Source organism: Ictalurus furcatus, chromosome 1 (genome assembly GCF_023375685.1).
Source record: "Ictalurus furcatus strain D&B chromosome 1, Billie_1.0, whole genome shotgun sequence".
In the NCBI taxonomy this organism is placed as follows: Eukaryota; Metazoa; Chordata; class Actinopteri; order Siluriformes; family Ictaluridae; genus Ictalurus; species Ictalurus furcatus.
In genome coordinates, this window is record NC_071255.1 from 3,155,480 (window position 1) to 3,182,151 (window position 26,672).

At 42.3% G+C, this 26,672-nt stretch overlaps 2 protein-coding genes and 1 long non-coding RNA gene across 3 annotated transcripts; all 3 read right to left on the reverse strand.

Moving 5' to 3' along the window:
* On the reverse strand, window positions 1–18,728 carry lmtk3 (lemur tyrosine kinase 3). Its single transcript, XM_053638290.1, has 15 exons — window positions 18,204–18,728; window positions 14,292–15,677; window positions 14,099–14,172; window positions 13,667–13,785; window positions 12,425–12,512; window positions 12,041–12,189; window positions 11,786–11,870; window positions 10,581–10,702; window positions 10,232–10,381; window positions 3,876–10,044; window positions 3,602–3,765; window positions 3,211–3,344; window positions 2,303–2,565; window positions 2,125–2,209; window positions 1–1,784 (listed from the first exon to the last, which is right to left on the reverse strand). Exons 1-15 carry the CDS (start codon window positions 18,289–18,291, stop codon window positions 1,654–1,656), a joined length of 9,207 nt encoding a protein of 3,068 aa, XP_053494265.1. The 5' UTR covers window positions 18,292–18,728; the 3' UTR covers window positions 1–1,653.
* A 1,371-nt stretch (window positions 18,729–20,099) lies between these two features.
* leng1 (leukocyte receptor cluster (LRC) member 1) lies at window positions 20,100–26,545 on the reverse strand. The gene is made up of 5 exons (XM_053616231.1): window positions 26,141–26,545; window positions 25,628–25,810; window positions 24,821–25,039; window positions 24,573–24,688; window positions 20,100–20,794 (listed from the first exon to the last, which is right to left on the reverse strand). The coding sequence occupies exons 1-5, from the start codon at window positions 26,270–26,272 to the stop codon at window positions 20,563–20,565; spliced, it is 882 nt and encodes a 293-aa protein (XP_053472206.1). The 5' UTR covers window positions 26,273–26,545; the 3' UTR covers window positions 20,100–20,562.
* On the reverse strand, window positions 22,211–24,566 carry LOC128602477 (uncharacterized). The gene is made up of 2 exons (XR_008384846.1): window positions 23,760–24,566; window positions 22,211–23,648 (listed from the first exon to the last, which is right to left on the reverse strand). It is a non-coding gene; the product is annotated as an uncharacterized LOC128602477 (long non-coding RNA).
* Window positions 26,546–26,672: the final 127 nt, after the last annotated feature.

The window sequence follows — 26,672 nt, forward strand, 5'->3', positions numbered from 1 at the left end:
ATCGCAGGTATTGCTCTGACTAACGCTCCGTGTTACATTTATAAAACTTTTATTTATTTATTTATAAATGAAAAAAGAAAAAAAAAAGAGTAAAAAATCCAAACACACCAGGGTTTTATAAGCCAATACAATTTATTTTTCATCAAACAGTTCGTTAAATGTTTCACAGTTTCCTTTTTTTTTCCTCCCCAGAATAATCCTTAAGAAACCTCGCAATGAAACAGTTGCTGAAATCCATTTTTACAAATGAGCTGGTTGGTTTTTTTTTTTTGTTTTTTTTGTTTTTTTTGTTTTTTTTTTTCTACCTCCGACACCGATTTGTCAAATTAAATATGAATCGGTGTGTCGCTAACTAACGCATGTGGGTTGGGGTTTTTTTTGTTTGTTTTTTGGACGATTTCTCGTTTTTTTAAAATTGCTTTTAAACATAAATAACGTAAAGAACGTGTCCAACACAGTTCAAAATAACATTTACAAATAGACACGCTATAATGTGACAAAGTCGATACAGACTAACATCTAGTAAAGAAGTAGGTAAATAATAGAAAATATTGCGAAGCTTATATGGAGGTGGAATAATCTGGCTTTTGACGCATGTAGCACCTGATGAAAATAATGCATAACATCCAAGACAAAGGAAATGTGCAATTATTATTATTATTATTATTATCATTTTTTGTGTTGGTGGGGTGGGTGGGATAAAAGTCAAACAAACAAACAAACAAACAAATAAATAAATGACATTTCGCAATTAAAACACTGTATAAAACATAACTCAGTTGTGAACAGGTGGTAGCAGTATTTTCTTTTTTTTCCTTCTTCTTGCGTGCAATCTAAGAATAAAGTTGAAATAAATCCTAAAATGAGATCGTACACCGCCGTAATGTCACTATTCGTTTGTACAAAGACTAAAAGAGCACTGCACTGTTAAGATACAGAGGCTTCGGGTTCACCTCGACTGCAACGAGAACAAATTTACATTTACTGTTAGGCGCGTGCCGATCATCGGGTCTACGATATATCGTGATGTTTGATGTTAGCGGACGCTTACGAAACGTTTGAATAAATTATCAGGAGAAACGGGATGTTTACAGTCTTCCCCGTTTTATCTCATGTCCCGATATAGTTAACATGGTAAAATACATTACAAAAAAAAAAACTAAGAAATATGAATCTATCTACGTGGGATTTCACAGTGGGAAAAACCCGAAGCGCAACGATACGGCGATAATGTCGTAACCTGTGACGTCGGTACACGCCTAACACTTGTATTTAAGCTCACAGATAGACAGGTACTGGTCGAACAAAAGTGCTTCCCTTTCTGAATACAGAATACAAATGTACTTTAAGAAGCCGTGAAAATAGAGCAGTGAAGCTGGTACAACCGTAACAAGGCTCCTATTGCATAGCCGTGAACTCAGTTTCAGATCAGACACAAGTTCCTGAATTCTTTTTTTTCTTCTTCTTCTTCTTTTTCTTCTCCAGCCTCGAAAAAACAAACAAACAAACAAACAAACAGGAGTCCGAGTTTAAAAAAATAACCTCCGGGTGATGAGCGTCACTCCAGAGCGCTACATATTTCCTTAGGGTGTGTGTGTGTGTGTGTGTGTGTGCGTGCGTATGTGTGTGTGTGTGTGTGCGCATCAAAGCGTGTCAGACTAAATGAGGGTCGTCAGCGGGACTGACGGTGAAGCGCGATGATGCTGACATTGCTGATGAGCTCGGTGCTGATTTCGACTTTGCGTGCTCTTTGTTCTTGCTGGCTTTGTGCCCACTTGGTCCTGCTGGGGGAAATTTTTTTTTCAAAAACAGGTTGTTGTTTATTCCTCACAAAACCTGAATTTTTTTATGAGGACACAATGCTTAAGTAAGGGAGGGTGGTCTAAAAATCACACTTAAGTTCCAACCCCCAAGCCCCCCACCACATGTACAATACAATAATATTTGTGACGCACATAAAACATACCACAATGTAAAGCTAAACCTTCACTGCTCTTGAAACGCTGACTTTTTGCCAGACATGAATGTAATTCTGCCTCCAAACCGCATTTCACTTTCGCAGATGCGCTACACTGAAACGCAACCACGATGAAGTGATTAAACACTGCGGCGGAACATACTAACCGTGTCCATCGAAGTGGGCGGGCTTTCCGATAGGAGACGGACTTGCAGGGGTGGAGCCCGAACTCAGCTCATTGGTTGGCGTTTCCTGTAGGGTAAAAACATCGACAGGTGTTTGGCCAACAATTCCAGAGCTACGCACACTGATAGATATTTAGGAGCGCATTTTTTGGCGGTCTACCTGATCAAACAGATAGACGGTGACGTCGTCGAAAAAGGACACGTTCCTCCCGTGCTCACGGTTTTCCTTGTCGACGGGCTCCTTCGGCGACTTCAGCAAACTCCGCAGCCCCACCCGCTTGTGAACGTCGGTCTCCGTGACGACGATGACCTTCGTAGCGGCCTCGTCCTCCTGCTCTTCGTCCTCCTCGTCCTCCTCGGGATCGCTTCCTGTCGAGAAGCCTCTTCTCCGGCCGATTCTGCTTTCCCCTCCTTCCCAGAATCCTTTGGAACCGGGAGAGAGAGGAAGCGAGAGAGGCAATGGGGGGAGAGAGAGGGAGAGGCGGGCCAGTTTAGCTGGAAAAGAGGATGATGATGTGATAACAGAAGAAGAGCAGACGGGTGAGTGGACCGCTCAAGTGGAATTCCATGTTTTGTTTTGTTTTGTTTTTCTCCTCATGAACAATCTGGCAACCTAATTAAGGCCTAGACTAAACTTTCAGGAAATTTTCATAAGTTGAACGAAGAGCCGGGAAAAAGAAAAGACTTTCACAGCAGAAATATTTCATATAACTTCTGTACCCTGTAAACGTAACTATAAATGGATAAAAAACATGACGTGACACCTTTGTTTAATAAATCACGATATGTTAGTGTTGCCAAATTGCTATGGTATATAAGAAATACTCCAGGGTGTGCTATTATTAGGAAAATAATCAACTTTGGGGAGATCGAGTCGAGTAACGATCACACTGTTGATTAAGTGTCTGATAACAGCATGCCCCAAAGTGTTTTATTCCTTACAAGTCCAAGATGGTGGCCGGTTCCAGTGTTTATGGAGTCTAAACTATCAGTGTCTAAACTACGTTCCTCACTGAAGAGCTGGATGTTTTTGGGTGAGACATCCGAGCTGGTACGTAACATAAGTACCTTTCATAGCTTGGTTAGCGGCAGGTGGATCAGGTGTGACTTCAGCCTTCTCCATGGTTTTCAGCGTCCCCACTTCCACTTCACCATCTTTACTTTTGGCCAAAACTGGGCTACATGGGACTGCTTCATCTTTACTGCGGAGACAAATCAAACCACGGAAATACGTTCATTAAAAAAATTTAAATAAAAATTGGGAGAAGGCGGTCTTCTGCAAACGTACTTTATGTTTCCATGAACTATAATCGTAGGATACAAACATCAGAACTTTTCATTCAGTATTAGAACAGGTGGTTAATATTTAGCGGTAGATTTAGGACTTGCAGGATTTGACACCTTAAACTGATTAAAAAGGTATAAAAGGTGATCCGCGAGCTTAGGCGCACACGCATACCCGACAAACCTCTCGGTTCCCGTTGAGGCTCCGTCGTTGGCAGCAGCGCCGGCGCTGGTTTCTGCCCAAGGACGCAGGATCACGCTGTCGGTAATGGTAGATCCCCATAGTACGTTGGTTTGAACATTCTCACTGAGGGAGTACTGCAGTTTTTCTTCACAAACCTTAAACAAAAAGTGTGCAAGAAAAAAAAAAGTCTCGTTTGTAACGTAGTCAAAATTATAGCGTCCGTGCGACTAAATCAATTCAAAACCAGCATGATGGCATGCCTTACCTGCATCATGAGCCCATTTTTAGCCGGCATTTGCGACAGCAATCGCTGACCCTTGGCGCCATCATTTAACTGACATGGTGAAACTGCAGGTGAGATCTTCACGCCCTCCTTCTTTTCTAGTAGAAGCTCGTTTTCTTCCGAGCTCTGCGATTCGTCCGTGATTCCGTGAACCTCCTCACTCGGCTCAACTCTCGTCTTGCTGTCTGAAATCCCGGAGTCATCTCGGTCGTCCTTGGCGCTCGGGAAAGCCTGACGATTCTTCTTCAAGGATTCGAGTAGTTCGAGGTTTCCTAGCAAGAGGTCTCCGAGGATATCTTCATCTCCGGAAATGCAGCACAACTTTTCTAGCTTTTCGAAGTCCTCCAGAGCCTCCTCGTCCAAATCCTTCCACTCCGAGATGAGCAGCTCCGGGATGGAGTTCAAGGAGCTCTGAGAGATCACTGAGGGAGACTTGCTAGTCCTCGTTTCATCCTCATTTATGCAGTCAGATACCAGACGGGTCTGATTTTCAGTGATCAGTGACGGTTTTTGTCCCAGATTTGCGGTAATTCCTTTGCTGCGGGTGCTGGTCGAGCATTCGGCTGAGGATAGGTCAAAGGGATCGGCATGGTCGGAGAAGACCAGTAAACTTTCGTGGTCAGTGACGTCCATCCAGGATTGATCAGCTGGACCAGACTTGATCTCTATATGGTGCACCGTGTTCGGGAAATTATTTGGGCCGTGGCAATCGGTCGCTTCTGCATGCTGGGAAGCATCGCAGTCCGAGATATCCACAGACATTAAGGCAGGAGAGCAGCACTGAACGTTGCTGCTGTGGATTGCGCAAGGTTCTGCTTCAGCGTTAATGGTGAGAACGGGACAAGACGGAGAATCTGATCTGTCTTTTTCATGAAATATATCCTCGCCTGTCTCACTGTTTGATGTTTGGCAGTGATTACTCTCAACGTCCGGGCTGAAGTATGCGTCTTGCAGTGCTGAAGTTAAGTGAGGTTTAATAACAGTATTATTTATGGCCAAGGCCTCATCAGTTTCAGAAGTTGCCGTGACCCAGTTATTGTTGTGATTGGTATGAGACTCAGTCTGTATCTTCATGCCTTCAAATCTTCCCGAATCAGCAAAACGGTGTTCTATTTCTCCAGCCTCGTTCTTAACGTCAAGGATGTTCTGTGGTCTGCTAGAGATCTGTTTTCCTTCACCTCCTGGAAATTCATCTTCTGCCTCATTTTGGATGTACACCTTGCATTCACTGGAGCTTCGCCTTCCGACACCATTACAGTGAGTGAGAAGCTCTTGCTCTGGGTTCTCCAGATTATCCACTTCCACTTTTACGTTCGTGCCGTTTTCTGGTTCTCCATTTTCCACGTCAGGCTCCTCCTTGTTCTCTTCCTGGTGAACGTCCATCCTCTGTTGAGTTTCGAGAGCGTCCGTGGCCCGACCGGAAAATGTTGGTTGACGTTCTTGACATTTTTGCTTTCCGTCGGTCCAAGTTCTTTCATGTGTCTCCATAATGGTGGGATGAGGCTCACTCTTTGCTAATTCATCGTTTTCTGTTTCCCAGAATTCATGGCTCGTGCCAAATATCTCGTCCTCTGTGCACTTGTTCTGTCCTGAACACGGAAAGAATTCTGACGCTAGTTCTTTTTCAGATCTCTTAGTTGATGCCAATTGGTCGTTTTCAGCTGACGACCACTGGTCGTTGTCTGTCGATGCCCACTGGTCGTTGTCAGCTGATGGCCACTGGTCATTTTTACCGGATGCCCAGTGGGCATTTTCATCAGGTGCCCTCCTGTCATTTTCAGTGAATACCCACGTGTTATTTTCAGCCGATGCCCACTGGTCATTTTCAGCCGACGCCCACTGGTCATTTTCTACTTTCCAGATTGGATGATCATCTTCCTGGAGTCGATGAAAAATAACTGCTTCCTTCAGAGATCTGTTTATGGACCCAGACTCTTCAACAGCATTCCATAATTCATCTGCTTTCACATTTGAGGCATCCTCCCCAAAGTCATCAAAACATTCCTTTTGAGAAAGGTCTCTCGAGCCTTCCTGCTCCCATTCGGTGTTCGGAGATTTCTTCGTGGTGAAGCAAAGCTCAGCTTCAGTTAACTGGCTTTCGGCTTCTGACCTCGCCTCTTGCTCTTCCGTTTCTTCTGTAAAAGTAAGGTTCCTCAAGCCCAATTCATTGGCATCACTGTCTTGTATATCTAGTGTATGCTTTTCTGACCTCAGTGCTTCCTTCTGAACTTCTTCACCCTCTGAAGCGTACCTCGATTCATATTCATACACATTTGCTTTCAAATAGGCCTGAGTTTCAAAAAGTTCCTCCACAACGTTTGGCTTGTAGACCTTTTCTACAGGTTGCACTATTGTTTTGGAGGCCAATTTCATGTTCTGAACCTCATTTTCCTCACTTAAATCGGTGACAGAAGACACTTGAAAAGTAGACACGGAAGCATTGGTGCATGGGAACGCTTTTAGTGGTGGATCCTGAATAGCACAAAACAACTTGTCGATAGCATTGTTGTCGGTTTTTGAGACCTCAGAAGTCTCAAACCCTGAAAGCAAGGTACAATCGCGATTGTGTTTAGAACTCGTTTCGGTAATGCTTTTCACTGAATCCAATATGGCGTCAAGTGATATTTTAACCGATTTGCCATCCGGAATGTCATCCTCCGCCTCAGTCTTTTCTTCAATTCCTATCAGTGTACCTCTATCACCTGCTCGACCACTGCTTGGACGAGAAGAACCCAATCCGTCGGAACCTCTTCTGGGCAAACCTTCCCCACCCTCCCAGTCACTGTCTGAAAAATAGGCAGAATCTCGATAGGGGGTTTCGGTACCCAAGATCCTCCACCCAGTGCCTCCGCCATTAACCCACGAGTCTCCAGGGGTGAGGCAGTCCATAGAGCTAGAGGTAAGCGGTGACATAGTTGAGTCTGTGGGTGTAATAGTAGATAGAGATTGTTCAGAGTTTGGTTCCCTGGCAAAGGACAGTGGTAACACATCAGTGCTTTCTTCACCAAGAGATAACATCGAGTCTGTTGTACTGATACCTGCTTTTAGGGGGTCTAGTTCTTTAGCATCATATCTGGTGCTTATATTGAAATCTGTGTCAGTCAAAGTAGCTTGCTCACTGGAGTTAAACAATATCTCCTTTTGGGAGACCTGAGGGGAGTCTTGGCTTTTACAAATTTGTATAACTTGGCCACAGTCTTGTTCAGTTGTGGAGGCAATGGTATCTGATAAACTGGCAGGATCGGGAATATCTACACAAGTAGACTCTTTTACGCCAAGTTCTGAACTTTCAAATGAACTGTCTCTCGAGTCTGTTCTGAACAGCAATGGATCCTGCACATGGATTCCCTCTACAACCTTCCAAACGCTCTCAGTTTTACCAGTCAAGATACTCCTATCTTCGCTAGCTTCTGTTATGTCCTTACTCGTGACATCCTGTGACGAACACTGGACTCCAGACCGTCTCGGGAGTTCTAAGCTAACGTTACGGAGAGGTTCTTCCTTTTCAATGTTGATCAGCTCGGCATCTGTTCTCTCTGTTACCCCAGGAGATGTCTGGTCCATTAAAAGCCCTGTTTTGGGCAGGATGCCTGAAGTAACAAAGTCAGCAGGGCTTTGGGGTTTTGAATCTGATTCTTCCTTGGCTGGATGAGCATAAGTGGATAAATTTGGCTCTTTTTTGAGGCTTTGTAGCTCTGATGCAATTTGCAGAACAGGCATTTCTGGACGCACTGCAACTTTTATTTCACTTCTTTTAGCTCTCTTGGTAACTTGGGCATAAATGGCCTCTTTCGTGTCGCTTAAAGGTGTAGCTAAGGATTCAAATTTTATCGTTGGTGAGGATGTTGGGTCAACGCATACGGACTCGTATTCGGGCGATATCGCTACGGGTGAATGACTTTCTTCCTGTATGCTTTGTCTTGTTATTATCTCAGTGAGAAACGTCTCAGCTGATTGGATCTCTTTTAGAAACTCCTCTCTGGTCACGTCTTCTGTCGTTGACTCCATGTTCCCAGTGTTTATCTCAGACAGTAGAGATTGAGATCTCTTCATTTCTTGGGTGAAAACATCTTCTGCTTCAGCATATGTGGACAAGTCTTCGGGACGTGCATAGGGAAAGGGCGTGGTCCCAAAGCGGGATACTGGGACGCCCCCGTCGCCATCATAGATGTCTTCGCAATCCGACATTGCGGTGTCAATCTCAGTGAGGAACAAGTCTCTCTTTTTAATACCGTCATCTTCTGTGGTTTTATCAGAAGCCCATGCGTTTGTGGCTGAGTCGAGTTTGGTGAGGAGAGACTGGGAGCGCCGCATCCCTTTAAATCCACTGTGCTTGTCATTATCCCTGCCCCATGAGGCTTCCCCCACGTTGGAGTCCAACGGTTCGTTGGAGATTTCCGTCAGGAACAGGTGTATGGGCGACTTCTTAGCAGCTGCAACTCGCTCGCGATGCATCTCTGCGTCCTCCTCCTTCCAGAGAGCTGGAAGAATTGTATCAAGACGCGATTGGGTTCGTTTCATTCCTCTGGAGAACAGTTCCACTGTAGCAGGATCTGGGTCGTCGACCAAGCTGATGTGCTCAATGATAGTACCGCTGCTGAGTCTACTCGGAGAAACAAATGGGGAGTTGTAGTCATCTTCTGAGTACGTCGTGCTGGAGGAGGACTTTCTCTCAAGTCCTGGAATCGACTCTGAGTGAAACATTTTGGAATAGGGTGATTCTCTGCCTCCCGGGGACTCGTCCATCACGTAGGTCGAGTCGTGCAATGACTGTGAACACGTCATGCTTCTGTCAGCAGTCCGCTTCTCAGAATAGTCACAGCTTAACGGGTCTCTTTCTAAGTGCACCGCAGGATTGTTAGGTCTGGGGAATGTTTCGCCTGCATAACCGTGGAAGGTATCCTTTTGGGGTCTGTAGTGAGGAGGGAGGGGTGGAGGGCAACCCTGAGGTGGAGGAAATATGGAGTGTCCGGCTGAGGACGGAGGGATGGATGGCGAATGCGACGGAGACGGAGGCAGCCTCTGGTGTGTCCGATTGAAACCCAGATGATCAAAGTTGGGTTTTGAGGTGGAACAGCTGCTCGTAAACAAGGAATCTGAAGTCTCTGATTTGCTGATGGGATAAGACGGGGCAGGGTAGTGACCTAGGCCATACGAGCGGGCGTATACAGGCGGAGGTACGGGAAGGGGCCGAGAGAGCAGATTGCTGCCTGAAGACATGGACATCGAGCGAGGTTTCGGTGGAAGGATTGGTACTTGGGATGTTACAGATCCGGAGCGTCTCAGGTTCGGGTCTCTTTTAAGGTCTCCGATGTCCACTACTGCATAATCGGTCACTCTGCTACAACTTTCTTTACTGAACTCGACCAGACCCGTGTTTGGCACCAGGACTTGGACTTCACTGGACCTCACAGTCTGGAGTGTCTGAGAGGCACCTTGTCCGACGTTGTTTTGGTAAGTAGGCTTTCCCTTACAGAGCATCCCACTAGGAATCTCCACTAACTCCAAATCGCCAGGACTAGTCGAAGAACGAGTTCGCAACGAGGATGGCTTCCCTTTAAGATCGGTGGATTTGTCCTGTGGAGTGTGTTCCTCCAAGCGAATGTAGTACTCACTGGCTAACGAAGGGCTACGCGCGCTAATCACAGGCACGACTGTAGGCGTGTCCAAAGACTGACGATGACCAGAGACGGGCGTGGGTATCGGCTGAGGAGGAGGAAGTGGTTTATAACCCCTTCTACCGTGTGCTTTCTCCCAGAAATATTCAAAGTTCAATCCTTTGCTAGTCTCGGTGACTGTCAGGATGTCGTCGAGCTCATGTGACGAAGGAGGAATCGAATTCACGGGATCCAGAAGAGGGAAGGAGTTACCGTCCTCTCTGCTGTATCCTCTGTCTTTCTGTCGTTCACCTGCAGCTGACTGGAAAGCACTGGGGCGAAGAGAGTCCCATCGCCTCTCGAACGACTCCTCGCTTTCTCCTCTCCGCCGTCGGCCGTGCGCTTCCTCGTACTCGTCTTCCTCCTCGTCCTCGGCCACACTCCTCCTGCTCGTTCCTTGTTCCACGGCCAGGAGAGAGGAAAGGAGGATGAAGATTTCGTTGACTGTCGGACGCTGGGGAGGTGGAAGCCAGCACGACTGCATGACCTCGTACCTGAAAAACAGACAAACCCATATAAATTAACATGTATTTAAAAACGTCATTGTTTTATGTCCTCCTTTACTGTGCAGTTAGGACCAAAGCCATTTTTAACCCCTTATGTCCTGTTTGTTTTTGTTTGAAAAAGTCACAGCATCGCTAAACCTGGAACGTAATGGAAGGATTCATTGGTGAAACTGACCAGTAGTCGGCATGGGAGAGTTTGAGGCGGGGCTGAGCCAGCGTGATCTGTCTCTCCTTAATGACAAACGTGAGAACTTCTTCATCGCTTAAATGGCGATGAGGCTGTGCGCCGAATTCAAACAGCTCCCAAATCACCACGCCTAAGGACCTGTCGTTCAAAAAAACCATGCAGCGTTCAGGTTAAAGCATCACAATACGGACTCAGTGTCAAGGTTGGTGTGTCTAATAAACGGGGTGAACTTCTTTCAAGCGTTACACCCATGTCGGTGTTACAGTCATGCTAAGCATGGCACACAACCAAATAATATCAGCTCAGATCCTATAGTGGTACAAATAGTGGTCCTTACCACACGTTGCTGGTCTTCGTCTGGTCTGTAACCATTAATTCTCCTCTAAACTCCTCCAGCAGCTCTGGAGCAATCCAGCGCAGAGGAATCCACAGCTTATCTGGCGTTAAATAATAGTCCTCCTGTTTGAATCAGAAAAAAAAAACACAGGGACACATTGGGCATATTTGCTCATTATTATTATTATTATTATTATTATGATGATGATGATGATGATTAGGCCTCTAGTGTGATTGGTTCTAGCGGTTTCTTGTTTCTATCTTACTGATTTGAACTGCTCTTCTTCCTTGTCCTTTCAGTAATCTGTTCTGTGTTCTGGAGACCGTTTACATCCACCTGCTAAGCTGATCCGTCTTAGCCTCATAGACACTCGCTACAAAAATTCCAACAGTGTCATTTGGCTCCTGAATAGAGATCGACCGATATTGATTTTTTTTAAATTACTGATACTGATTATTTGTGTGTTAATGTGCCCGATAACCGATATGCAGAACCCTGATATATATTTATTTATTGTTCTACTTCTGTTTTGGACACAATGATAACACCACCACTGAACTGAACAAACCGTTTTATTTACAACAATTCTGTCAATTTCACTTCCTCCTCGAATACAAGAGGGGTCTGAAAGAGTGCAAAAAAAAAAATAAAGTACACTTTTACTAAAGTGTCTTTAGTGAGTTCTTTAGTAAGTCACTTTAGTAAGTGACTCTGTGAGTTCGTCTCTATTTCTTAACTGGCTGTTATGTTAAATAAAGTATATTAATTAAAACAAAAAACAAAAATACTTTACCCGTGCATGCCGTTGTCGACTCATTTCCCCTCAGATTTAACACTGCAATGGTGGTCCTGCACACAATTCTCGAAACACCCACAAGATGGTGCCGTTTATCGGTGGAGCCGATATTACAAAACCGATATCCGATTATGGAATAATGCTTAAATATCAGTAAAACCGATCATCGGTCGATCTCGAGTCCTGAAGGATAATAGGATAGTAGTCTAGTTCTAAGTTTTTCCCTAATTTTTTAAATATATATATATATATCATTGGCTGCACTATAAAGTATCTATTCTGGTGTTGACGCCAAGAGCTCTTGGCATTGTGACCCATGATATGGGATCGTATCTTAACAATAATAAAAGTCCTTCCTGCTACATTCGGACCCAGCTTCACTGAATAAAAAAAGGTCATACTGCAGTACCTTGTAGTGGTTGTGCGAGAGGCCGTAATCTCCGATCCGGACTGTCAGGTCTGAAGTAAGCAGGCAGTTCCTCAGTGCAAGATCGCTATAGAAAACAAGTAAATAGTAAATCCTAAACCTAACTGCAATGCTCCTTAGCAAAATCACGAGTTCGTTAAAAATCATCAATAAAAATCAACAATATTATCTGAAAGAGACAGAGCCAATCAGGACACAAACAGTCTCAGGGTGCCTTTGGGCTTCGTTCACGCTCACCTGTGTATGTAGTTGTTCTCATGAAGGTGTAAAAGACCCGACGTTATCTCGTACGCCATTCGCTGCAAGGTCAAAAGGTCACGGTTCAAAAGGTCAGGGGTCATGCCGTCCGACTTCCTCTGAGCTCTCAAATACCGTTTGAGATCGCCCTGGAAGCAAGATGGTGTTTTTTTAAAAAAGTTTAATTATTCTCGTACAAAACACGGTTTGTGGACGATATTAAAGACTGGAAGAGACATCTACAGTACAAATGGCTCTTCATCAAGCAAGACCCTTTGTAGTTGTGTTTTAGAACGCAAGAGCTCGGCAACACTTGTACAGCATGTTATAATTGTCTGAGAACGGACCGGATAGAGAGATAGGCGATAGAAACTTCATTCTCACCAGCTGGCAGAACTCCATAACCAGCAGATAAGGAATACTCTCACTGCACTGACCCAAACACTGCAGGATGTTGGGGTGGTGGAGACTCCTGTGGGGCCGCAGGACAGAGAGACAGAGAGAGAGAGAGAGATGTAATTGAAGTTGGGAAGGACAAATTCTAAGCATGGAACTCAAAGTCTCATACAATCTTTGTTGTTTTTTTTTTTAAGACCCCAGTTTTTCTTTCATTCTAGGAATATACATATGTACATATTCAAAATCACATATTCGTATACAAGTGATTATATAAGTGATGGTTACACTCTCAGCGATGTACGCCAGGAAAGCAGTCTAAATTAAAAAAATGAAGAGAGAGAGAGAGAGAGCGCGCAAGAGAGAGAGCGAGAATGTGTATAGTATATAGGTCAGTTATGCTGAGTGTTCAGTAACCCAGTTAAAACAATAATGCACTTGATACACTACATCTCCCACAATCATACAGCACTGCATACGGTTTCACATCATCATCGAGTAATCGTATAATAATTGACATCTGATAAGGCGTTGTGTTAAAATAAGCCATTATGAGGATACTGCACACCTCACCTGGTCTCCCAAGAGTTATCGAATATGCGGGAGTACTTACGTTTCAGAACAAAACAAACAGAAAGACACGGGAATGATGTTCGGAAAAGAAAGCGGGGCGGGGGAAGGGGGGGTATTATTTAAATAGTTAATATTGCAGAAAAATATTTTAGCCAGTTCAGTCAGCTTATATACAGTATTTTGTACCATTTTGTTCCCTGTAACATCAGCTGAAAGCGCTATGCACCCTGTTCCGCGTACATGAGCTCACAGACGCACGGGATTGGCTAGTGGTGCTTTGATTGACAGTATAGAGAGAGAGAGAGTATAACATTGCTCTCTGTCAACTTTTCTATCCCCCCCCCCAACATCTTAGAAGGCGTACTCACAACTTTGGGTAAAAAAATAAAAAAAGGAATGTTGGCTGCTGATGCGTTTTAGGATTTGGAATCGTTCCTTATACGATCACAGCTTCTTATCCATGGAAATTTATTCTGTTGGTTTATTGCTCTTCCTCCTCACTGCTTTCTGTTATTTATATATCCTCTCGCCATGGGTTTCCTAGTCCTGTCTCTGTTCAGCTTTCTCAGGTTTTTCGACCCTGACTCCTAACACCCCCCCCCCCCCCCCCGCCGCCGTTCCCCACCCTTTGACAGAGGGGCGTACAGGTGTTCTCACCTGTACGGCTCGGCCTCGGCCAGGAATTTGCGCTGCTCTAGAGGACTGGCGCTGACCTTCAGCTCTTTAACCACTACCTGAGAGGGGCTGCAGTCACACAGCACCTCAGCCAAGATCACCTGAAGGGGAGGGGAGAGAGAGAGAGAGAGAGAGGGAGAGAGAGAGAGAGGGAGCGAGAAAGAGAGAGAGAGGGAGAGAGAGGGCGCGAGAGAGAGCGAGAGGGCGAGAGAGAGAGAGAGGGAGAGGGAGAGAGGGAGGGAGAGAGCGAGAGAGGGAGGGAGAAAGCGAGAGAAAGAGAGACAGAGGGAGAGAGAGAATGCATTGCAACGATGGGAATTTTCTCTATGAAAGTCAGGAGTGATCACTGTAAAATAATTCTATGATTAATTTGATTTATATGTCATTAGCGTAACGTTTATAAACGTAATATACCTTTCCAAACCAGCCGTTTCCGATCTCCTGCAGGTAGTTGAGAGTGTGTCTGCGAAAACACTGGGTACTCGACCCTGTGCAAATAAATCTGTGTCTTAGGTCGTACATCTGATATTATTTATGCACTGTACGATGATAATGATGTGTGTTATGGGCTGTACGTGTGTGTGTGTGTGTGTGTGTGTTTTTCTACCTGTGCCATTAGGCAGCGCTGAGCATGCTCTGTCTCGCAGAGGAAGTGTGTAAACCTCGGGCAGAGACACACACGAGGACACGCTGTCCTCAGGAACGGGACTGGAACATTCTTCACCATCTGTATTATCAAGCTCCTGAGAGAGTATAAAAGAGAGAGTGAGCGCGTGAGAGAGAGAGTGAGAGAGAGAGAGTGAGAGAGATGGAATGACAATAACACATCGAGAGACAGAGAATGAGACAGCAAGAAGCGGAGAGCGATACATATAGGGACAGAAACCGGCAGAGAAAGACAAAGAGAGACAGAGAGTGAGACAGAGAGTGAGACAGGCATAGACAGAAATAGACAGCGAGTGAGACAGAGACAGAAACAGACAAAGAGTGAGACAGAGAAAGACAGAGAATAAGACAGAGAGAGAGACAGACAGAAACAGAGAAAGACAGACAGCAATAACATAAGAGAGAGACAGAGAATAAGACAGAGAGACACAGACAGAAACAGAGAAAGACAGACAGCAATAACATAAGAGAGAGACAGAGAATAAGACAGAGAGAGACAGAGAGAGACAGACAGTGATAAAGTGAGACAGAGAGAGACAGAGGATAAGACAGAGAGAGAGACAGACAGAGAAAGACAGACAGCAATAACGTGAGACAGAGAGAGACAGAAACAGAATGAGGCAGAATGAGAGAGTGAGAAAGAGAAAGAGAGAGACAGCGAATGACAGACAGCGATGATGAGAGACAGAATGAGAGAGAGTAAGAGACAGCGGAGAGAGAGATGGAGACGGGCAGCGAGTGAGAGAGAGAGACAGACAGAGAAATATAGAAAGCAATAAAGTGAGGCAGATAGAGAGAGAGATACAGAATGAGACAGAGAGAGAGATACAGAATGAGAGATAGAGAGAGAGAGAGATACAGAATGAGAGACAGAGAGAGAGATACAGAATGACAGACAGAGAGAGAGAGATACAGAATGAGACAGAGAGAGAGAGATACAGAATGAGAGACAGAGAGAGAGAGAGATACAGAATGAGAGACAGAGAGAGAGATACAGAATGACAGACAGAGAGAGAGAGAGATACAGAATGAGACAGAGAGAGAGAGAGAGATACAGAATGAGACAGAGAGAGCGAGAGAGACGGAATGAGACAGACAGAGAGAGATATAGAGCGAGAAAGAGAGAAGCTAAAGTGATGATAAAGCTGCATGTTGAAGACGTGTGAAAATGAAGAGGTGTACGTGAGACTCACGTTGAAGCCGACGCTTCCTCTCTTGCAGCACAGACAGGTGAGGAGCAGCAGGATGAAGGAGACGAGGCCCGAGCAGGAGACCAGGATGACCACGTAGGCTGGAGGAGAGAGAGACACGTCCCGCGAGAAAGACACTGTAACAAGGACAACAGAGAGACAGACAGAGACAAAGGGAGAGAGAAAGAGTGAAGCAAAAAAAAAAAGCAACGCAAACGGGAGAGATGAAAAATAATGAGAAGGGGAGAAAGACAGGAGAAAAGAATGCAATAACAATAGAAGAGAGAGGGTGTGTAAAAAAATGAAAGGGAAAAATGAAAAATGGGGGCAGAAGAAGGGACAAGGGAAAGAGGGCAGGAGAAGGGAGGTAAAGGAAGAAGGGAAGAAGAGGAAAGAAGAGATAGCGAAGTCAGATATGGCATTGAACTACACATATCCATCGTAATACTGCTGAGAGACAAATCAGATCGTGAAACAAAAGAAGAGAAAAAGATCACGGAGAGAGAGAGAGAGAGAGAGAGAGAGAGAGAGAGAAAGAGGTTGCATATATTCCTTTTTGGGAAAAGTGTCACTGAGAAGGGAGAGGAGAGTTAAGGTTAGCACTTAGCAGTAACATTCAGAACAGAAGACAGGAAGTACCCAATGAAGTGCGCTCATTGGAAAGCTGGTGAGAGAAGGGGGGAGAAGAGGAGGAGATCAGAACGGAGCCGGAGGTTAGGAGGAAAAATCACAGGTTAGAGTTTAGGGAAGTAAAGGAGACAGTCCGTGTGGTGGTCACTGAGAGGGGCGGGACACTATCGGGTCGGTACCGGGCCTGTCTCTGGGATTGAGAGCGGACGGCTGTGTCCCAAACGCTGGCGTCTCACACAAGGGCACTTGGCTGACGAAGCTACTATCATGTGCTATTTTATTGCACACGTTACATTTTGGAACACAAATCACGGCGATCACGGTGCATTGTGGGAAATACAATGCCAATAACATAACCCCTACGTGCGCTCGAGTTTCTGTAAATCCTTACGTTCCAGTTTGCATACTAATTAGTCCTAAACACTAGAGTTTGGGACAGAGCCAAAGATTCACTCGGATTAGGGAAGATACCAAGTGAGAAAGGTGGGGGGGGGAGTGTTGTTTTTTTGTTTGTTTGTTTGTTTGTTTTTTTAAACGAGTACCTCAACTGGCTCGTGTGTGTGGACTGAACCATCTGTGGAAGAGAGAAGGGAAGGGTGCATAGGGGTTAAAATAAAAACTTCAGTATGGAAATTTCACTCACACACACACACACACACACATTGAAAAGCATACGAGTGACCTCAGTGATGAGGTGTTCATTAAACTTATTTTTAAAAAAATTTAACTATAGAAGAACAAAATAGTTTGTAACAGTATAATATAATAGATAGATAGACAGACAGACAGACAGATAGATAGATAGATAGACAGAGATAGATAGACAGGTAGATAGAGAGATAGATAGATAGACAGATAGATAGAGAGATAAATAGCTAGACTACAGGTGAATAGGGTTATTTAAAAAAACAATAGATATCATAAATAAATAAATAATCACCAGCTGATTGCTGATCTAACAAGCATTATTATTTTGCATTGGAACTTTCTCGTTTGTTTATGCAAATGAGGCTTCATCAAATATGCATAAATCTGCATACTTATTATACCCAAGGAATGTAGATGCTCTCTGGTAACTTTCTCTTGTAGTCAAGAAAGACTTTTACATAAAGGTTTGTTGGAAAATCACTTCTTGTAAAGCATTACAGGTTGTTTATTGAAATAAAAACAATAAACTGTCTTTTTATGCAAATATAAACTGTACATCATAACGACAACATTTTCAGCGAGTAACGAAATGGCGTCATCGCGAATGGGGCGGAGCTTAAATCGTCAATGTTTCAGATCACGTGGTGGGACAATAACAGTGATTTTTATTTATTTATTTATTTATTTATTTAGTTTGGTCCACCGTTTAAAAGAAAACATATTACACAAAAAAACAACTAGCTCTAAATATCTACATCTAGATTCATACCTTAAACGTACGACGTAAATGTGAACACAATGCAATAAAATGTTTAAAAAATAAAAAATAAATAAAAACAAGCGGGGGGGGAGCGGGGTCTGCCAAAACAGAACATAGTGCGCATGCGCAACCTTGGCGTACTCTTTCAGCGTTACAAAATACATAAATGCATAAATAAATAAATAAACAAACACCATAGAGTGTGTTTATTTTGTGCAATGTGTGAAATGCCATTATATATCATTAATAATTGTAAAAAATTTAGTAAAAATTTTATATATATATATATATATATATATATATATATATATATATATTAAGGTTTAGATTAAGGTTATTTAATCATTAGCTTAGTATTAGTAATACTAATATCTGCTTTAAAAAAACAAAAACATAAAAAGTTTAATTATAAAGACTGAGCTATACAGAACATGTCTGCCCTTTCATATTTCTAGGCAAGGTAAGGGAGCTAAATGGAGCATCTTTTAGCACAACAACAACAACCTTATATCACTGTGCTGAAATGTAGTCTACATGCAATGAAAATGTATTTCTGTGTGTACCGTCTGAACCGTGTTTAACACGCAGTAATCATCATCCTCCCAGCCTGACCGACCCGTCTCACCTTCTGGCTGCGGGGCTCCGTGAGCTCTGTCCGGGAAGAAGCTTGACATGAGCCCCGCGAGCAGCATCACCCAGCTCCGCGTTAGCATAGCGGCGATGGCGGCAGCATCCGAGCAGCAGCTGTGCTACCTTTCTTTCTTTCTTCCTTCCTTCCTTTCTTTCTTCTTTACGGTTTGTTGTTTGTCTTTTCCTTCTTCCCTTTCTTCTCCGTCAGTGAGAGGATTTTTTTTCTTTTGTGCTCCTCTCACCCTAACGACAACACCATCTTCAGCATCACCATGTCCGCCTTCATCTTTAATTATCTCATTATAAATATATACATCAAATAATAATAATAATAATCCAGATAAGAAAGCTCGGGTCGACCTCTGCTCTCAGGATCCTTCTGTCTACCACAGACTCGCATTTATTTTACTGTTTTGGTTTGGGTTTTTATTATTATTATTATTATTATTTTAAATAGTGTCTGTTATTTTCCGTTGCCCTCCGCCTGTCTAGAGAGGTGCGCGCGCGAGACGTTCTTCGGGGTCGCGTCTTGTCGCGTGCGTGCGTGCGTGCGTGTCTGCGTGAGCGCGTAAACCCAGATTGTTTTTCTACAGAACTGTTCAGTTTGCGCGAGCTCCAATAGAACCTGTTCAAAATATGGTTTGTTTTATATATATATATATATATATATATATATATATATATATATATATATATATATATATAAATATATAAACAGAATGAGCACGCGGACAAGCTGAACAATCGGCTAACTGTCGCCTTTGTCTGTAACATTAATGATAGGCATTACATTTGTGTATGTGTGTGTTTTTTTTAAATAATTAAAAAAAAACAGAGCGCGCGACCTTGTTCTTTTTATTAAAACAAACAAAAAAAAAAACAGCGCGTGCTCACTCATTGTAGTGAATGCTGCTATGAAGCAACGGTTCTGTAAAAGAATGTGATAAATACCACAGGAGTGTAAACACCAAGCTTCCAACACGATACGAGAGCATATTCATCGAATCTTATGGCAACGATTCGATTTTGACGATAACACTGAATCTGCTACGATGTAATACGATATATAATTTCGATTCAAAACGCGACAATATTTGCCGATAAATTTGAGCCTGCTATATTATTTCGATTCCGAACGCGACAGTTGACGATAACATCGGATCTGAAGATACAACGCGATACGATTTCAATTCAAAACGCAACATTCGATGATAACATCGAATCTGCTACGATGTAATGCGATACAATTTCAATTCACAAGGTGGCAATATTTGATAATAGTAAATCTGATACGATGTAATTTCGATTCCAGATGCAACAATATTTGCAGCTAACTTTAAACCTGCTATATTATTTTCATTAAAAAACTCAACATTTGACGATAACATCGAATCTGCTACGATTTCGATTCATAAGGCGGCAATATTTGATAATATTGAGTCTGCTACGATATAATACGACACAAGGTGAAAATATTTGACTTTATCACTGACTCTGCTTCCATACAGTTTCGATTCAGAAGACAAGGATTCGATATTTGATGATCCACTTATAATCGTTCCTTTTTTAAACCGATTGAGTCAAATCGCCCGAGCCAAATCCTACTCCCCCAATAAATGCCAATGCATGTTGTCACGTGCATCCATAAAACCGTTGGTATTTATCACATATTTTACAGAACCATTATTGCAACCTCATCAAAACATAACTTAGGAGATCGGTAATAAAATAACCAAACATGCACATGTACAGAACAATACAAAGCAAAGATGAAACTTTAGAAAAGGCTTGATTTAGTAGAAATGTTGCAACGATTACCTACATGGACATGAAAGAAGACAGGGATATTGGATTAAAAAAAAATGAGCGTGCATGAGAAGTGAGAGCTAGCTTGGTTAAAGGATTTTTAATAGCAAGGTCTTTGGGAAAATTTTAACATGAAATTTGATAACGAAGGCAGGACGAAAAGAAAACATTTTGAGACTTCAAATGCTTAACTACTGTGTAGGAACCAGACATCGTGTTTGGTAACCAGACATCGATACTTTGTAAACACGTAAGGAAAGAACATCAGGAATGATCTATACTTTACACAGATTTTATATTCCAGCTCACATAAACACACTTATGAGATACAGGGGTATGGGGACTGTGTGTGTGTGTGTGTGTGTGTGTGTGTGAGAGAGATAAATGAAACCATAGGTTATGTGTGTTCCTGTGTCTCTGTGACTGCTTGTGCTTGATGGCACTTTTTTGATGACATCACGTCGAGGACGTCATACTTTGCTTTAAAGCATAAAGCACGTGAGACGTCCAGGTGGAGGCGGAGCTTCAGTCGAAATAAACAGGAGAGTCTAGGACTTTGAATTCAGGAAGTCATATATCTCTCTGTCTCTGTCTCTTCTCGATCTCTTGCGTACTAGTTCTGGAAAGTATGCGCTGTTGTAGGGTCTGTCTCTCTCCTCCGACTCCTTCTGTCCATCCTTGGCTCCGCCCACTCCGTTCCTCTGGTCCAGCAGGGCCTGAGCACGTCTCCTCTCCTCCGCTTCCCTCTGCAGTCGCTCCGCACGCAGTTGCTCCTTCGAGCTGAACAGTAGGGCAGATCGATTTATTGTTTACTCAAGGCTTGTTTAGCAACAGTTCACTTTCACTTTCTTTTATATGTCTCTCTATCCATGTGTGTATCCAGTTATCTATTTTCCCTTTCTCTGTCTATTTATACCTTCCCATTTATTTATCTAATCTGTATCTGTCTATTTATAAAAAAACAAAACAACAACATCTGTCTATCTGTTCATCGGTGTATCTGTTTATCCAAACATTCATCCAATCTGTCTGTCTGTAATTATGTTTCTGGCATCCAAGCAACCATCCACCTGTCTGTCTAACTATCTACGTGTATCATCCATCCAGCCACCTCTCTATTATCCATCCATTCATTCACCCATCTACCTGTCTATCTGTCTATTATCCATCCATTCATCTATCCACCTATCTATCTATGTCTATTATCCATCCATCCACCTATCTATCTCTCCATGTCCATTATCCATCCATCCATCCATCTATCTATGTCTATTATCCATCCATCCATCCACCCACCTATCTATGTCTATTATCCATCCATTCATCTATCCACCTATCTATCTATGTCTATTATCCATCCATCCACCCACCTATCTATCTATTTATCTATGTCTATTATCCATCCATTCATCTATTCACCTATCTATCTACCTGTCTATTATCCATCCATTCATCTATCCACCTATCTATCTATGTCTATTATCCATCCATCCACCTATCTATCTCTCCATGTCCATTATCCATCCATCCATCCATCTATCTATGTCTATTATCCATCCATCCATCCACCCACCTATCTATGTCTATTATCCATCCATTCATCTATCCACCTATCTATCTATGTCTATTATCCATCCATCCACCCACCTATCTATCTATTTATCTATGTCTATTATCCATCCATTCATCTATTCACCTATCTATCTATCTACCTATCTATTATCCATTCATCCATCCATCAATCCATCTATCTATGTCTATTATCCATCCATCCACCTATCTATCTCTCTATGTCTATTATCCATCCATCTATATATGTCTATTATCCATCCATCCATCCACCTATATATCTATCTCTCTATGTCTATTATACATTCATCCATCCATCCACCTATCTATCTATTATCCATTCATTCATCCACCTATCTATCTCTCTGTCTGTCTATCTGTATTATCCATTCATCCATCCATCTATCTTTTCTATTATCCATCCAGCCACCTATATATCTATCCACCTTCCTCTTTATGATCTATCTATCTTTCTATCTATGTCTATTATCCATTCATTCATCCACCTATCTATCTCTCTGTCTGTCTATCTGTATTATCCATCCATCCATCCATCCATCTATCTATCCACCTTTCTCTTTATTATCTATCTATCTACCTCTCTATGTCTATCTATCTATCTATGTATGTCTATTATCCATTCATTCATCCACCTATCTATCTCTCTATCTGTATTATCCATCCATCCATCCATCCATCCATCTATCTATTATCCATCCATTCATCCAGCCACCTATCTATCTATCCACCTTTCTATGTTTATCTTTCCACCTATCTATGTCTATTATCCATTCGTTCATCCACCCATCTATATATCTGTCTATTATCCATTCATTCATCCAGCTACCTAGCTCTCTGTCTGTCTATCTGTATTATCCATTCATCCATCCATCTATCTATCTATTATCCATCCATTTATCCAGACACCTATCTATCTATCCACCTTTCTATATTTATTATCTTTCCACCTATCATCTATGTCTATTATCCATCCATCCACCTATCTATCTATCTATCTATCTATCCACCTATCTATCTATCTATCTATATATCTATCTCTCTGTCTGTCTATCCATTTGTCTGTATTATCCATCCATTCATCCAGCCACCTATCTATCTATCTGTATTATCCATTCATCCATCCAGCCACCTATATATCTATCCACCTTTCTCTTTATGATCTATCTATCTTTCTATCTATGTCTATTATCCATTCATTCATCCACCTATCTATCTCTCTGTCTGTCTATCTGTATTATCCATCCATCCATCCATCCATCTATCTATCCACCTTTCTCTTTATTATCTATCTATCTACCTCTCTATGTCTATCTATCTATCTATGTATGTCTATTATCCATTCATTCATCCACCTATCTATCTCTCTATCTGTATTATCCATCCATCCATCCATCCATCCATCTATCTATTATCCATCCATTCATCCAGCCACCTATCTATCTATCCACCTTTCTATGTTTACCTTTCCACCTATCTATGTCTATTATCCATTCGTTCATCCACCCATCTATATATCTGTCTATTATCCATTCATTCATCCAGCTACCTAGCTCTCTGTCTGTCTATCTGTATTATCCATTCATCCATCCATCTATCTACCTATTATCCATCCATTTATCCAGACACCTATCTATCTATCCACCTTTCTATATTTATTATCTTTCCACCTATCATCTATGTCTATTATCCATCCATCCACCTATCTATCTATCTATCCACCTATCTATCTATCTATCTATCTATCTATCTATATATCTATCTCTCTGTCTGTCTATCCATTTGTCTGTATTATCCATCCATTCATCCAGCCACCTATCTATCTATCTGTATTATCCATTCATCCATCCATCCATCCATCTATCTATCCACCTTTCTCTTTATTATCTATCTATCTATATTATCCATTCATCCATCCATCCACCTATCTATCTATTATCCATCCATTCATCCAGCCACCTATCTATCTATCTATCCATCTTTCTCTTTATTATCTATCTATCTATCTATCTTTCTATCTATGTCTATTATCCATTCATTCATCCACCTATCTATCTCTGTCTGTCTATCTGTATTATCCATCCATCCATCCATCTATCCACCTTTCTCTTTATTATCTATCTATCTATGTATGTCTATTATCCATTCATTCATCCACCTATCTATCTCTCTGTCTATCTGTATTATCCATTCATTCATCCAGCTATTATCCATCCATTCATCCAGCCACCTATCTATCTATCCACCTTTCTATGTTTATTATCTTTCCACCTATCTATCTATCTATGTCTATTATCCATCCATCCATCCACCTATCTATCTATCTCTCTATGTCTATTATCCATTCATTCATCCACCTATCTATCTATCTCTCTATGTCTATTATCCATTCATTCATCCACCTATCTATATATCTGTCTATTATCCATTCATTCATCCAGCTACCTATCTCTGTCTATCTGTATTATCCATTCATCCATCCATCCATCTATCTATCTATTATCCATCCATTTATCCAGACACCTATCTACCTTTCTATGTTTATTATCTTTCCACCTATCTATCATCTATGTCTATTATCCACCCATCCACCTATCTATCTATCTCTCTATGTCTATTATCCATTCATTCATCCACCTATCTATATATCTATCTCTGTCTGTCTGTCTATCTATCTGTCTGTCTGTATTATCCATTCATCCATCCATCCACCTATCTATCTATTATCCATCCATTCATCCAGCCACCTATCTATCTATCTATCTATCTATCTATCTATATGTATTATCCATTCATCCATCTAGCCACCTATCTATCTAGCCAGCTATCTATCCACCTATCCACCTATCTATCTATCTATCTATCTGCATGCTCACCTATGTCTATAATCCATCCACCTGTCTGTCCATCCATCTAATCTGTTTAAGAAATGCTCTGATATTTAAATGAATTGAAACGAGACTCTCCTCACCTCCCGGCACTCGTCCTCTCCCCTTTATCTCTCTTCTCCTTCTTCTTGTGCTTTTTCTCCTTCCTGTCTTTCACTGCCAGAGCTTTTTTGATGTCCTTCAGAGGGTCCAGACTGTCCTACACAGGTACACAGGAACAAGCAGACACATTTCCCACTTAAATACATCATTAGTATAGGACACGTTATTGATGCATCACACACACAGTGTGTATTATTATTATTACTATTACTGTTAAGATTCACAGTACCTTTAACTTCCGGTCCTTCTTCTCTCTCTCCTCCTCACTTATAACCTTCCTTTTGCCCTTGTCTTGTCTCTCTCTCTCCTTCTCTCCGTCCTTGTCTCTCTCTCTCTCCTTCTCTCCGTCCTTGTCTCTCTCTCTCTCCTTCAGATACCAGGGAGTGGCCTCAGTACCAGGGGCGGGGCCAAGAGACACCAACAGACCAATAGCACGCTCCTGTTTCTCCTGATTGACAAGCAAAAGAAAACGAGTCAATCAGCGTCACAATGGTGTGCGTGTGTGTGTTTCCGAAAAGCTCAGTGTGTGTGACTTGGATGTAAAACTATATTCCTCCCAAAAGGACAACGTGTGACGTTTACTTTTTTATCATTCATTTAAATATGTTACTGTTTAATAGGCAGAAGATCCTAATTATTACGCTGCCTAGAAGAATAGTTAGTGAGCACGACTCAATTACTCATCTAATGCACTCATCTATTAATGGGACCCAACCGACAGGAAGTGGGCTGGATGCTGGGGCAGAAATACCATGCTTTACTTGATCACTCATTCTTTCCAGATTGTAGAAGTTAGTTTTATAAGTTCCGACGACACGTAATGCATTACATCTCTCTACAGTGGCAGAATAGTGCACCGGGTGCCATTATTGATGCGTGTGAAAGACCCGGTGCCGGTTCTCTGCTCTGCTCGGACAGTGTCGGATGGTAAGCAGGTGTACACCGCATTACCGGTCGTAACAGAACTGCCCTCACACTCACTCTTTATGAAACGTTATGGCTTTATCGAGTCATGCGTTATGTTCTTCACACGCACCTTCTCCTCTTTCTTCTCGCGCAGGTACTCGGCGTTGCCTTTCTTCTCCGACGAGTCCTCCAGAGGAAACAGGTTGAGATGCTCAGTCCTGCCGGTCTCTCCACACGTCTCTCCCTCGTCCACTTGTCCTGCTGTGTGATCGAGCGCCGCGCGGGATTTCCTCCGTAGATACGCTGTCCGAGCCTTCAGGGAAGGAGAGGGGAAAAAATAAAAAACATGCAGCATCAGAATCACTAACAATAATAATAAGACTTTTAATTGTGATTCATGACATTTTTTTATGCTTAGATAAACTTACTGACTTCCACACTTTCATGACAGATTAACTAAAATTGAAATTACATGAGTATTCACGCATGCATACAAGAATACAATAAAAAAGTTAAAAAATGTAAACAAAAATCTTCTAAAACAACAATAGAAATAATATATAGTGTAAAATATATTATATATAAATTTAAACATTGGTTTAAATCATATCTTATACCCGTATGACGGGGTTGCCATGGTTACCTCTTGCTCCGCGAGCTCTGCGCGCCGCCGTAATTCTTTCTCCTCCTCGGCCGCGCGCTCTTCGTCTCGACGCACGCGCGCGACGTTGTCTTTATTGCGCACGTGCCAACTCTTTTTCGGCAAAATATTCATTTTTTCTTTTGCGAGAAAGGTAAATCCTCGATGCAGAAAATAAACAAAATACACGAATAAGAAGCCGAATCTATGGCCTTTAATTCGTGGGGGGAAAAGTAAGCCGAAAGAGGCTAATCGAAAAACACGATAACGGGCTAAATAGCTAGCTGACGTTAGCTAGCGTCCAAAATTTAATTCGAATTTAGTCACCCAGATTAATTTAAAGTCTATTTTGAAGTCTACTGTGAATTAACATTTCGCCCATGTAAACATTCAAGGTTGCTTGTCGACGGTTCCGAAACCGTCGACAAGTAAACAACGGAAGTAGCCGTACGTAACATGGCAACGTCATCACGTAAATGAGTCCGTACGACCTAGTGGAAAGACCAGTGACGACCACAAGATGGCGCCCAGGATA